This window comes from Aotus nancymaae, unplaced genomic scaffold, assembly GCF_030222135.1.
Source record: "Aotus nancymaae isolate 86718 unplaced genomic scaffold, 86718_ANA_hifiasm-v0.15.2.pri h1tg000040l, whole genome shotgun sequence".
NCBI classification, from domain to species: Eukaryota; Metazoa; Chordata; class Mammalia; order Primates; family Aotidae; genus Aotus; species Aotus nancymaae.
In genome coordinates, this window is record NW_026988454.1 from 76,867,489 (window position 1) to 76,881,573 (window position 14,085).

Below are 14,085 nucleotides of genomic sequence, written 5' to 3' on the forward strand. Positions count from 1 at the left end.
GTGCCGCTGCACTCCAGCCTGGCGATGGAGCAAGATTCTGTCTCAAAAAAAAAAAAAGAGGAATACTTTTTTAAAAACTTTTTTTATTGAGGTATAACATGCAGTAAAGTATTTTCCCATGTAAAGCATCACCTAGACCAACATTTAGAATATTTTCAATAACTCAATAAGTAGGTCTCTTGCCAGTGGAGGTAACCACTACCCTGGCTACTGTCACCACTAATTGACTTCTGTCTGATTATCATTACTAATCTGATTGAACAGAATTTTGCTTGTCCTTGAGCTTCAGCTAGCTGACATTGTGCACTATGTACTCTCTGGGTTCTGGGTTTTCACTAAACCTGATGTGAGATTCAATCATGCCATTATGTGTATCAGGACTTCATTCTTTTTTATTTTTTTCTTTGTATTTGTATTTGGTAATCTATTGTATGGAGACACCACAGTTTGTTTATTCATTCTCTTGGTTATGGACATTTGGATCATTTTAATTTTTTAGCTATCATGAGTAAAGCTTCTCCAAACATTTTCGTGTATGTCTTTTGACCCACATGTGTTCATTTGTGTTTGGGGATACTAGAAGTCATATTGCCGAGGCATAGTATGGTCAGTTTTAATAGGCCCTCCCAGTTTTCCCGTGTAGTTCTTCAGATTTCTACCTCACCAGCAGTGTATGAGAGTTGCTATTGCTCCATATTCTCAATGTCCCTTGGTGTTTCCAGTAGATACTTGATGATTCCTCTCCTCCTCTTCCTCCTCCTCCCAGGTTATATGCTTCTGGCAGGTCGAGTCAGGAAGCAGGAGGAAGTTGATGTGATTCAAGAAGTCCTGGAGAAACATTTCAAGAAAAAATTGCGTCCTCAATCTCTTTTCTCCAAGGAAAATGTCCTAAAATTGCTGGGTGAGTAGGCCAAAATCCCCAGAGGGGTTTGATTTGAGTTGTACTCACTAGAATCTAAATATTTATTTTTCCTTGGATAGGTACATTGTCTACTCAGATGTCCACATTGGAGTCTAACTTTGGCCACATCGTGTGGACTGAGGGCATGCGGAGACTCGCGATGCTGGTGGGAAGGGCATTGGAATTTGGTGAGCCAGTGCTGCTGGTTGGAGACACTGGGTAAGGATCTATGGCAATGACTTGTGAGGGTTCATTTCAGTTCCACAGGACTACTTGAGTTATCACTGAAGAACTCATGAAAGTATTAATCCCTCCTTTTCTCCTCCTTCCTTTTTTTTTTTTTTTTAAAGAAGAAACTAAGATCTGTTAGTTTACTTTCCTCTACCTTCAGACTAGATCTTTATTTATGGAAAAGAATGACATTATTATTATTATTATTTTTGGAGATGGGGTCTCACTCTGTTGTCCAGGCTGGAGTGCAGTGTTACAGTCACGGCTCACTGCAGCCTTAACTTCCTGGACTCAAGTGATCTTCCTGGCTCAGCCTCCCAAGTAGCTGGGACTACAGGCACACACCACCACACTTGGCTAATTTTTAAATTTTTTTGTGAAGTCAGAGTCTCAGCCAGGTGTAGTGGTTCATGCCTGTAATCCCAAAACTTGGGGAGGCCGAGGCAGGTGGATCACTTAAGCTCAGGAGTTAGAGACCAGCCTGGGCAATATGGCAAAACACCATCTCTACTAAAATACAAAAATTAGCTGGCTGTGTTGGTGTCTGCCTGTAGTCCCAGCTATTTGGGAGGCTGAGGCAGAAGAATCGCTGCTTGAGCCTGGGAGGCAGAGGTTGCACTGAGCTGAGATCGTGCCATTGCGCTCCAGCCTGGGCAGCAAGAGTGAAGCCCTGCCTTTAAAAAAAAAAAGAAAAGGGTGGGAGTCTCACTTTGTTGTCCAGACTGGTCTCAAACTCCTGGACCCAAGTGATCCTCCTTCCTTGGCCTCCCAAAGTGTTGGGATTACAGGCCTGAGCCATTGTACCCAGCAAGAATGATTTTTTACTTCATTGCATTGAGGGCAGTTTTTGTCTATTTAGTTCTTTTAAACAGTGAGAGTCATTCTACACATGTGTAGAGAAGAGCGGATGAACTAGTGTCTCTTGCAAGTCTATAAAGTCTGTACGGATTAGATTTCTTTCCCATCCCTTAGTGGGTGTTTTTTGTTGTTTTTTTTTTGACACGGAGTCTCACTTTGTTGTCCAGGCTGGGGTACAGTGGTGTAATCTCAGCTCACTGCAACCTGTGCCGTCTGGGTTCAAATGATCTTCCTGCTTCAGCCTCTGAAGTAGCTGGGACTGCAGATACGTACCACCACGCTGGCTAATTTGTTTTTTTCTTGTTGAGACGGAGTCTCGCTCTGTTGCCCAGGCTGGAGTTCAATGGTGCGCTCTTGGCTCACCGCAACCTCCGCCTCCCAGGTTCAAGCAATTCTCCTGCCTCAGCCTCCCAAGTAGCTGGGATTACAGGTGTGCACCACCACATCTGGCTAACTTTTGTATTTTTAAGTAGAGACCAGGTTTCACCATGTTGGTCAGACTGGTCTCGAACCCCTGACCTCGTGATCTGCCTGCCTCAGCCTCCCAAAGTGTTGTGATTACAGGCGTGAGCCACCGTGCCTGGCTAATTTTTGTATTTTTAGTAGAGATAGGGCTTTGTCATGTTGGCCAGGCTGGTCTTGAACTCCTGACCTCAGGTGATCCACCCGCCTCAACCTCCCAAAGTGCTGGGATTACAGGAATGAGCCACCATGCCCAGCCAGTGGCTGTTGATAGAACTACGACGGAATTTGTGCAGTACCTGCCTTCTGGATAAGGAATATAGGAGAGTGCAGTCATGCAGAGAGGTGCCTGAGCCTGGGTTTGAGGTTCCACATTGGCCAGGACTCTCTGCTGCTGCAGTGAGACTCTCACGGTGGTTCTTCTCTTTTGCTGAGGGGTTTGTTTATGGATATATATTTGAAAAATATGCCTTGTTAATCAGTTGCATATCTCTAACAGGTGTGGGAAAACTACTATCTGTCAGGTGTTTGCAGCCTTGACAAATCAGAAATTATACTCTGTCAGCTGCCACTTACACATGGAGACATCAGACTTCCTTGGTGGCCTGCGGCCAGTGAGACAGAAGCCAGATGACAAGGTTTGTCCAGCAGCAGGTGTTCCTATTCATTTAAAAAACTGCAGTTGGCTGTTCATGAGTCAGTGGTGGGGTTATATTCATGGTGGGGTTTCTGGAGCTGGGTTCTGGTTTGGTTAAATGTGCATATCTGCAGATTTTCACTGGTCTACAAGGGCCATGGCATGCATTCCGGTGTGCAAGTTCTATCTCCTGTTCTCAGATTCTTAACTTCCTCAGCATGCCTGTTTCATCCCTGGAGACACCAGCCAGCTGCATGTATATTGTCTTGTGGAGCCGTCTGCCCTTTAATTTTCCCCACTTTTTCAAATTATAGGATGAAATTGACACATCAAGACTCTTTGAGTGGCACGATGGGCCTCTGGTTCAGGCCATGAAGGAGGATGGCTTTTTCCTCTTGGATGAGATCTCACTGGCTGATGACTCTGTCTTGGAAAGACTCAACAGGTACGTGCCTGAGAGGTTTGCCTTGTGTTTGACATTTTTTTGTTGGTGTGGTTTTTTTCCCCCCCAAGACAGTGTCTCATTCTGTCACCCCAGACTTCAGTGCCATGTCATGATCATAGTTCATTGTAGCCTCGAACTTCTGGGATCAGGTGATTGATGTGATTTTTATAGATATTAAATCCTGTGCACAGTAATGCTCCTCATAGGTGCACCTTAATAAATGCACCATGTTACCATGTCTTTTGGCTTTAGCATTCAATGTCTTTTAAATTTTTAGGTTTTTTCAGCTATCAGTAATCAGATGGGATCGTGGGGTGGCAGGGCTAAAACATGAGCTGAAGTCAAAACTATTTTTTAAAGTGAATTATATGCTTACTCTCTTAATATTTTGAAGGAGCTGTAGTCAGAATCCTAGACTTGTGGCTATAAGCCATCATCAGACCTCAGACCAATATGAATCTTGATGTAGTAACACCCCTTTTTTCTCTTTTGAGGTATAGTTTATATATCATAAAATGTATAATTCAGTAAGTTTACAATCCCATGATGCGTTCTTCTTAAAAGCTGTATGCGTAGAACCAAGTTACTGAGTTAGTGGTATTGCAGTAGAGAAAGAATTTAGTAATTGCAGAGCTAGCCAAGTAGGAGGACAGGAGTTTATTATTCATATCAGCTTCCCTGAAAATTTGGAAGATAGAGGTTTGTTTGTTTTTTTATATAGAGTCTTGCTCTGTTGCCCAGGCTGGAGTGCAGTGCTGCAATCTCAGCTCACTGCAACCTCTGCCTCCCAGGTTTGATTCTTGTGCCTCAGCATCTTGAGTAGCTGGGACTACAGGCATGAGCCACCACACCCTGCTCATTTTTGTATTTTTAGTAGAGATGGAGTTTCACCATCTTGGCCAGGTTGGTCTCCAACTCCTGACCTCAAGTGATCTGCCCACCTTGGCCTCCCAAAGTGCTGGGATTACAGGCATGAGCCACTGCGCCCAGCCTACAATCCAGTTTTACAACATTTCCATCATTCAGTAGAATCCCTTGTGCCCATTACACTAAATTTCTGATGAATGTATTTTTTGTCTCTGGAGATTTGTCTTTTGGGTATTTCAGGTAAAAGATCTCTTCTCTTACTTTGCATTAATGTTTTGAGATTCATTCCTATTTTAGCACATATTAGTTTGTTCCTTTTTATCCCAAATAGTATTGGCTATACCACATTTTGATTATCTGTTCACCAGTCAATGGTATTTTAGTTCTTTCTAGTTAGCTATTATGAATAATGCATGCAATGTGTTTATTTGCTTACAAGGTATTCATTTTTAAGACCAATGCCTTAATAGGTTATAAGTGGAAAAGTTTCTTTCTTCATCAGAAATAGCCATTATTACACAGGAATTGGATAGTGAGTCATTTTAACATTTGTGATAGGACACCATTAACTAAAGTAAAAATTTAGTAGAGAGGAGATGACTTTTTTTTAAAGAACGTCAAGACCATAAAATTGAAAGATTATATAAGCCCTTTTCAGTCTTCTTCAATTTTTCTTTTAGTGTCCTTGAAGTAGAAAAGTCTCTGGTATTAGCCGAAAAAGGCAGTCAAGAGGACAAGGATAATGAAGTAGAGCTGTTGACTGCTGGGAAGAAATTTCGTATCGTAGCAACCATGAACCCAGGGGGTGACTTCGGAAAAAAGGAGGTAAAATTTTTCTGGTACACAATTTCTTTCTGGTTTTTGACCTCAGCTTACTGGTACTCATAAATATAGTATGCAATAATGGATTTGGAATTTTATGTTGGGTAAAAACTGGGTAAAAATGTAAAAACCCAAAAATATTTTAAAATAATTTGGGTTAGAAAATTCTGACACAAATATCCCCTTATTTGATATCTCACTTTGTGTATGTGCTCGAAATGTCATTGTTAGAGTCACCTTGCCTAGCCCTTTACTTACGTATGTTACCCTGAGAAAGTGCTCACGAGCTCTGCAAGAAAGTTTTTATTGTAGTTTTATGGATGAGAAGAGTTGTATCTGAAATTTAAATTAAACCTCTAAGAGTCCACTTTCTTAAACACACCTTTGCTTTCATAAGTGGTTTTAAAGTGACAAAAAAGTCATAGCCAAGAAGCTCTTCTGGTTTATAGATGGAGTTGATTTGTTCTCAAAAGGGTCATGTGGGTCACTTTCTGACTGCTGGTAAAGTAAAGAGCAGAGGGCAGCTCCTGTGTTCAGAGGGTTGTGTTCAGGTATATATAGGAACTAACTAACAACCTTATTGGTTTCTGGCTCCAGAAACCTTTCAGTGAAGAAGTCAGCACTGTGTGCTGGATCCCGGTCTGTTTAAAGTTAAGAAGAGAGTCATGTAACAGGGCAGGGATGATGAGAAGAAACAGAGGGGTTGATCTTAAATGAGGCAATTAAGAGTCTTGGTAATGTGGTGGGTAGCTGAAATGATATTTTGGGCCTAGGTTTCCTCAGTATCATAAGAAGAAAGATTAGCTCTGTGCTTCAAGATATGTTCTGAAGAGAGGGAATAAAATACATCACATTCAAAATATAAAAACTGGCTCCCGAGCAAGTAGAAATGCCACAGAGAGGTCTGATTTAAAGGTTGTGTATATTAACTTGCCTGTCAAATTATATTGTTTTCTTTAAGTCAAAGCTTGCCGACTTTTACCCAAGGGAAAGTTACTTTTTAGTTTTGCATGCTTAACAAGCAGAGCAAGGCAGGATGCTGGACACCAGAGATACTGGTTGTCTAAGATACTGATAAGGTGATAAGGTCCACACATGAATTCACCAGGCATTACTCCTGGGTCTGTCTGTGGTAGACCAGATAGATGATCATCAAGTAGAAGGAAAGTAATGACAGAGTAATCAGACAAACCAATAATTATGCTTATGAAGCACTGGCAAACATTTGTGAATAGTGTTAACTGACCTTTTGAAGGGAAAAGGAACCTACAGGGGCAAAGGCCCTAAGACTGAAGCAGCTAAACAATTTCATGTTATGCAAAAGGTAGAAATATATATATATTTTTAAATTGCACTCCCTTTGAGCCACATAAAAAAAGGTTCCTTCTTCTACGTCAGACTGCCCTCCTCTGTGGGAAGATAGGTGTTTATTTTCTCTGAAGTCTTATTTACCTGATGCAAAGTAAAGGTAAAGTAAAAGGAAGAATCTCTGCTTAAGAAGAAGAGTTCAGGCTTGACTGGCACTAGCTGGCTTCCATCACTTAGTCTGTCAGGCCTCTGACCATGTCTATTAAGAAAGTGATGATGCTGCTGGAAGGTGTCATGGAATGTAAGGAGCCAAGACAAAGTACATCTTCAATTAATTATATCTGGTAGTAGAAATAATAAAAGAAGTATGTAGTATTTGCTGGACTTAACAGCTAACAACATTCTTTCAAGACTTGTTTTCCAGCTTTCCTTATAGTTGTAAAAATTCACATTGGAGTTTGTGTTTCTTATAGCTGTCTCCTGCCTTAAGAAACCGGTTTACGGAAATATGGTGCCCTCAAAGCACAAGTCGTGAAGATTTAATTCAGATAATCAATCGTAATCTTCGTCCAGGATTGTGTCTGGGCAGAATAGATCCTAAAGGTGAGAGTTTGCAGGTGGTGATGGTAGTATTGTGTCATAGCAGGATTTGTGTTGGGAGTTGAGGGATCTCTTACAGGACGTTAGCCCTATACGTATATGGTATGCTATAAGAAGAAAGGAGATAGATAAAGTAGACAAGGAGAATATGGCACTATTCTGTTACCTTCTGTTTAAGTGTCCCTTCTTCATATTGTCGTCATTACCACCTTGACACAATGTCTCTAGAATTTCAACTGCATTTCTTTAGTTGTCATCAATGAATATGTTATTCTTTGACTTTATTTTAAGTTTTTTTTTTTTTTTTGGCTGGGTGTGGTGGCTCACGCCTGTAATCCCATCACTTTGGGAGGCCAAGGCAGGCGGATCACCTGAGGTCAGGAGTTTGAGACCAGCCTGGCTAACATGGTGAAATTCCATTTCTACTAAAAATATAAAAATTAACTGAGCAACTGTAATCCCAGCTACTTGGGAGGCTGAGTCAGGAGAATCGCTTGAACTAGGGAGGTGGAGGTTGAAGTGAGCTGAGGTCGTGCCATTGCACTCCAACCTGGGCAACAGAGTAAGTTTCTATCTTAAAATAAATAAATAAATAATTTTTATTATGAAAAATCTCAAACATAAGGAAAATAGATTAGTATCCATAGCCTATAATTAACAGTTTAAAATATCCAATAAGAGTCAACACTCTGTCTATACATCTTTTTGTTTTTGAAGCCTACGATGTATGCATATATCTTTGATATTCAATGGAGTAAATTTAGAACGCAGATCTGGTTGAAAGACTAAATACATAGTTTTTTGGATTATTTTTATAGTCTTAAGGAATATAAAAAGATAACTGCTTCTTTGAAATCAGAATTCATGGATATATTTCACTTTTTTTTTTTTTTTGAGATGGAGTCTTGCTGTCGCCCAGGCTAGAGCGCAGTGGCATGATCTCAGCTCACTGCAACCTCTGCCTCCCGGATTCAGGCGATTCTCCTGCCTCAGCCTCCTGAGCAGCTGAGACTACAGGTGTGTGCCACCATGCCCAGCTAATTTTTTGTATTTTTAGTAGAGATGGGGTTTCACTGTATTGGCCAGGCTGGTCTCGAGCTCCTGACCTCGTAATCCACCCGTCTTGGCCTCCTAAAGTGCTGGGATTACAGGGAAGAGCCATCGTGTTTGGCAGGATACGTTCAACTTTTTAAAGGTATCCTAAACCATATTTTCAAAAATGAGTAGGGTAGCTTTGAAGAGCATCTAATCTGCATGGAACCCATTCTTATTTCTGGTGTTTTAGGGAAGACAGACTCTTTAGTCAGCTGAGCAAAGACTTCTTTTGAAGAATGGCCCACAGTGAACTGCCACATTTGTAGGTATACACAGTGCTGCTTGAATGGCCAGAGTTGAACTTCCATTGTTCTCTCCGGTCTCTACCAACATCATAGTCACCCAGTGACACAAGAATTGACTAAGTGTGTAGCTAGTTAAAGACTCACCCAGTGTTGCTTATTCAGCAGGGGCACAAGAATTCGCCTAACAAGGCCTCAGGTGATGCCACTAATGTTGGTCTAAGGCCCATGCTCAGAGCTTTGGAACTCAGACCCTGTAACTCTAGGTTGTGTGCTGTTTGCAGTGGCACATTTGTTGTGAGAATTCCAGTAAAAGAAGGAGTATAATACAGACTTTTGGAGGGGTAGGCTGGAGTGCAGTGGCAGAATCACGGCTCACAGCACTCTTGACCTCCTGCGCTCAAGTCTTTCTCCTGTCTCAGCCTCCCAAGTAGTTGGCACTGTAGGCATGCACCACCATGCAAGCCTAATTTTTATGCTTTTTTGTAGAGAAGTTTCACCATGTTACTCAGGCTGGTCTGGAACTCCTGGGCTCAAGTGATCCACCTGCTTTGGCCTCCCTAAGTGCTGAAACTACAGGCAGGAGCCAGGAGGCCAAAGCCGCCCTGAAGACAGAAATCGTTAACCAAGCATGGTTTGTCTTTCAGCTCTGTGTTGGGGCTGGATTCCTTCAGGAAGTTACCTCTACATCTCCTGTGGGCTGTGCTTATTCTTTTCTTAGTTGAATTGTGATAAGAATGACAGAGGGTTTAATGCTGTCATGACCATGCTTGCTGCCTCACCAGTGTGCTCCATGAAAGCGTGGGAGCCCTGAGAACTTACCTCTGAGCCCCACAGCTTGTTCTTAAGGAGCTTGTTTACTTCAGGCTTTCTAGGCTACACAGCAGCAGACTTCCCAAGGAGGCATTAGAGACCTTGAAAGGAGCATGGTGAATAAGGGAAAAGTGGCTTAATAATTCACAGCAGTTTTATTTTCTGGATATAGATTAGGAAGGCACAACATAAAAACTTCTTTAAAAAATTGTGAAATATAAAACAGGAAACTAGACATAGCTTTTTGTTTTTAGATTTTCTTTAAAGATAGCTAAGATTTAATGAATTGAATATTTTAACTGATAATGTCCTTCTAAACTGAATTCCGATCCTAATTGTAGTACTTATATTTATTATTTTAATGAGTATATAAATAACACTGTGGATTCTACTTAGTTTCTCTAGTATTTTTAGTTCACAAATCTCTGTAGTAGTATTACCTGTATATTCATAGAATAAACAAAAGATTCTAATAGCCAGGCATGGTGGTGCATGCCTATGATCCCAGTCTTGGGAGGCTGAGATGAGGGAATCCCTTGAGCCTAGGAGTTTGAGTTTACAGCAAACTATGATTATACCATTGTACTCCAGCCTGGGCAACAGAGGAAGACCCGCTTTTTAATTTTTTTAAAGATTCTGTGAAATTGATTTGTTTTAAAAAAAATTTGCTTGTGAAAAGCACATGAGCTGCTTTTTACAATCTCAAAGTTTTATAAACAGTACTTCTGTATTACATTGGTTAATGTATGAACTATTGGTACATTAGCCAGTATTTTAATGAAGCATTCTATTTCATTAAAACTATTGTTTACAATGATTTTCTTGAGTTATATTCTAAAAGTGGAGATAAGAAACTGTATAGTTCTCATTAGGTAAGGTCAGATTTCCTCTCCAGAAAGATGTTACCATTCACAACACTGCGTGCAACGTAGTGCATGTGCTTCTTGTCACAGTCCCTCCATCAGGGAGTTTTCTTTTTCTGGTTTTTCTTTTTTCTTTGAGACAGGGTGTGGCTGTGTCATCCAGGCTGGAGTACAGTGGCACAATCTCGACTCACTGCAACCTCTGCCTCCCAGGCTCAAGCCGTCCTCCCACTTCAGCTTCCTAAGTAGATGGAACTACAGGTGTACAACACCACGCCCAGCTAATTTTTGTGTATTTTGTAGAGACAGGATTTTGCCAGATTGACCAGGCTGGTCTTAAACTGGGATTATACATGTGAGCCATGGTGTCTGGTCTCATTTAAAAAAATACAATGAAATCCATTATTTTATCCTTATTAGTTTAGTGGAGATTTAAAATTTCCTTGTCTTTTGTTATTAGTGACATAGAACATTCTTTGTGTTTTATTTTTATTTATTTTTTTGAGATAGAGTCTCACTCTGTTGCCCAGGCTGGAGTGCAGTGGTGCCATCTCGGCTCACTGCAACCTCTGTGCTCAGGTTCAAGCGATTTTCGTGCCTCAGCCACCCAAGTAGCTGGGATTACAGACACACGCCATCATGTCTTGCTAATTTCTGTATTTTTAATAGAGATGGGGTTTGCCATATTGGCCAGGTTCGTCTTGAACTCCTGGCCTCCAGTGATCTGCCTGCCTTGGCCTTTCAAAGTGCTGGTATTAACAGGCAAGAGCCACCGTGCCCAGCCTTTATTTTTAATAAAGTAATCATTTCGCATTTGGTATTCATATGTCTTTGGGGTGATAATCTTTATTACATTTATCACAGGTTTTAACATTCTGTTACTTTTTCATATTTGTTCTAAAAATACATATGTGTATCTTTATTTCTGATGATCTTGTTTCTTCAATAGTCATAATTTAATTTCTCTTAATGGACTTTTTCATTTTGATTTTTTTTTTAATTTACCTTGAATTAATTCTTTTCTGAAGTATGGATCTGAGTACTAGTATTTACTGTGCAGTTGTTGAAATAGCATTTAATTTCTTTCCTCATTGTTACTGGATTTTCTCCCTTGCTTTGTCATTTTAAGCTCTTTTTAAAAAAGAGTTGTGGGTTTTTGTTGTAATTAGTATTCTTCCAATCAATTACATTTTTTCTAACTAATTCACAATATATATAGCTTTGGAGGCTGTTGCTGTGCTTAACATTATAGCAATGCTTCCTTCAGAGATTTTGTTTCTTTTTTTTTTTTTTTTTGAGACTAAATCTTGCTCTGTTGCCCAGGCTGGAGTTCAGTGGAGCGATCTCAGCTCACTGCAACCTCCGCCTCTTGGGTTCAAGTGATTCTCTTGCCTCAGCCTCCCGTGTAGCTGGGACTACAGGCATGTACCACGCCTGGCTAATTTTTTTGTATTTTTATTAGAGACAGGGTTTCGCTGTGTTAGCCAGGATGGTCTTGATGTCCTGACTCATGATCCACCCGCCTCAGCCTGCCAAAGTGCTGGGATTACAGGTGTGAGTCACCGTGTCTTAAATCTACTATTGACTTAAGACATTTTATGAATTCTTGATGTAATTGAGATTTCTTTGAATCCAGACAAATATTATCTGATAGGAAATTGTGATAATTAGAATATTCAACTTGATTCATGAGACAAAATTTGTGAATCCCCCCTAATTTGCTGAATTCTGTTTGCTGTATAGATGTAAAAAAACCCCAAAAACTTGAATGAATGCCATTGAAAAGATGACATTCCTTATTATATTGAAGTAAACATTTATTTAAAATACAAGTAAAACTATAAGATATAACAAAATTTGCATATTTTCTAAAATAATTGTGCTAGAAGTGTCTGAACTCTAATTAACTGAATACTTCTTTGAGCAGTTTGCAAGTCAGTGTCTAAAACTGTAATTCCCAAGGTTTTGTTTTTGTTCTTTGGATAGGGATGAATTGCTATTAATAAATCCCTTCAGAATTCGATCAAAGCTGCAGATTGCTTTTGTTAGAAAAAGCATTTATGTATATTCACAGAACTTTTTTTTAGAAGGAGCAGAGACCCCTTTTAGGCTATCTGTGTGCCCCAGGTTATGAACTTTTGTTATGAAATCTCCACTAACTGCAAATGCTTTTCTCGTTTCTTGTGTTTAGGGTCCGACATAGCTGAAGTGATGCTGGATTTCATTGACTGGCTGACCCACCAGGAGTTTGGCCGAAAATGTGTGGTCAGTATCAGAGATATCCTGTCCTGGGTCAACTTCATGAACAAAATGGGGGAGGAAGCTGCTTCGAAAAGGCCTGAGAGCATCTCCACTGTGACATCTTTTGTCCACGCTGCATGCCTGGTGTACATAGATGCAATAGGTTCAGGTATGTTGTCTGGTAGCTGGTGGGGACAAGTGCTCGGGTAGAGAGGCATAGAAAATGGAGGCCCAGGCCTCTGACCCGTCTGTTTTATAGAATCAGTTGGCTGAACATTTCCAAAACTCAGAATGGCTTTCCTTTTCTTTGTACTCTTTGAAAGGTGGTTGGCACGCAAGATAGGCTACAACTTCTCAAAGCTTATAAACCAGGTACTTAACAAATGTGAAGTGGTGATTATGAGTAAAGACTGCTGAAAATGTCTTTGCTTCTGAAGCACTGGCTGCTACTTCTTCTTTTTTAAAAAAAATTTGTTAAGTTCTGGAATGCATGTACAGAATGTGCAGGTTTGTTACGTAGATATACTTGTGCCATGGTGGTTTGGTGCACCCATCAACCCATCATGTAGGTTTTAAGCCTCGCATGCATTAGGTATTTGTCCTAATGTTCTTCCTCCCCTTGCCCTCTGTCCTTCAACAGGCCCCAGGGTGTGATGGTCCCCTCCTTGTGTCCATGCGTTCTCATTGTTGAACTCCCACTTCTGAGTGAGAACATGCAGTGTTTGGTTTTCTGTTCCTGTTTTAGTTTGCTGAGGATGATGATTTCCAGCTTCATCCATGTCCCTGCAAAGGACATGAACTCATTCTTTTTTATGGCTGCATAGTATTCTATGGTGTATATGTGCCACATTTTCTTTATCCAGTCTATCATTAATGTGCATTCGGGTTGGTTCCAAGTCTTTGCTATTGTGAATAGAAGCACTGGCTAATTTTTAACATGAATAGTCATTTTTTGATAATGGGCCTGAGTATTTTGTTTTAAGTTTATTTTAATGTCATAAAAGTCACAATGATTTGGTTTTTCAGTCATGAAGTTTTGAAATATAAATCAACATGGTTACTAGTGCCATATTAGGTACTCTTCTAGGCTGACTTATCATTGAGTGATTAGAGTACTTTACTGAATGAGCTGCTGCTTAATTGATGATCCATAGGTTGGCAGTGGGTGGGTGTCAGACTTCTTTTGTAGGACTGCTTATGCTAGAAATCACATTTAGGCTGCAGTTTTGCTGAGGCCTATTTTTTCCAGGAACCTGTACTAGAGCTCCTGCTGAATGGTGGTGAAGCTTGGTATTGTGCTGTTGCATCATGGACTGATCCTCTGTCTTTTAGGGGTAACTTCATCTGGGTTTGGTACAGCCCTCTTGGCACGAAAAGAATGTCTGAAATTTCTAATCAAGAGGCTTGCCAAGACAGTACGACTTACAGAATATCAGAAAAATGAATTGAAGATTTATGACAGAATGAAGGCCAAAGAATTTACTGGGATAGATAACCTTTGGGGAATTCATCCATTTTTTATACCAAGGGGTAAGAATGATTTTTTAAAAAATGAATTTTCCTTTTTTATAGATCATAGATACTTGGTTTTTATTGTGACTTAGTTTTAATGTGTAATACTCATATTTTTGTACTAAGTGAGTTAGATTCTGACTTGGGACTTAGCATAATTGTGTAAATGGTTGAAAATACATAACTGG

The 14,085-nt window shown here is 40.2% G+C and overlaps 1 protein-coding gene across 3 annotated transcripts in view; it reads left to right on the forward strand.

Moving 5' to 3' along the window:
• MDN1 (midasin AAA ATPase 1) overlaps nucleotides 1-14,085 on the forward strand; it is a 168,256-nt gene that overhangs the window by 68,471 nt on the left and 85,700 nt on the right. For all 3 annotated transcript variants that reach the window (XR_010336665.1, XM_064360839.1, XM_021665546.2), the window contains exons 28-35: nucleotides 767-901; nucleotides 982-1,120; nucleotides 2,952-3,090; nucleotides 3,404-3,534; nucleotides 5,082-5,226; nucleotides 7,005-7,134; nucleotides 12,336-12,554; nucleotides 13,718-13,915. Coding sequence is in view for 2 of the 3 variants with exons in the window: in XM_064360839.1 (XP_064216909.1) it covers nucleotides 767-901; nucleotides 982-1,120; nucleotides 2,952-3,090; nucleotides 3,404-3,534; nucleotides 5,082-5,226; nucleotides 7,005-7,134; nucleotides 12,336-12,554; nucleotides 13,718-13,915 (1,236 nt within the window). In the remaining variant the exon portion in view is untranslated. The remainder of the gene's footprint in view (nucleotides 1-766; nucleotides 902-981; nucleotides 1,121-2,951; nucleotides 3,091-3,403; nucleotides 3,535-5,081; nucleotides 5,227-7,004; nucleotides 7,135-12,335; nucleotides 12,555-13,717; nucleotides 13,916-14,085) is intronic.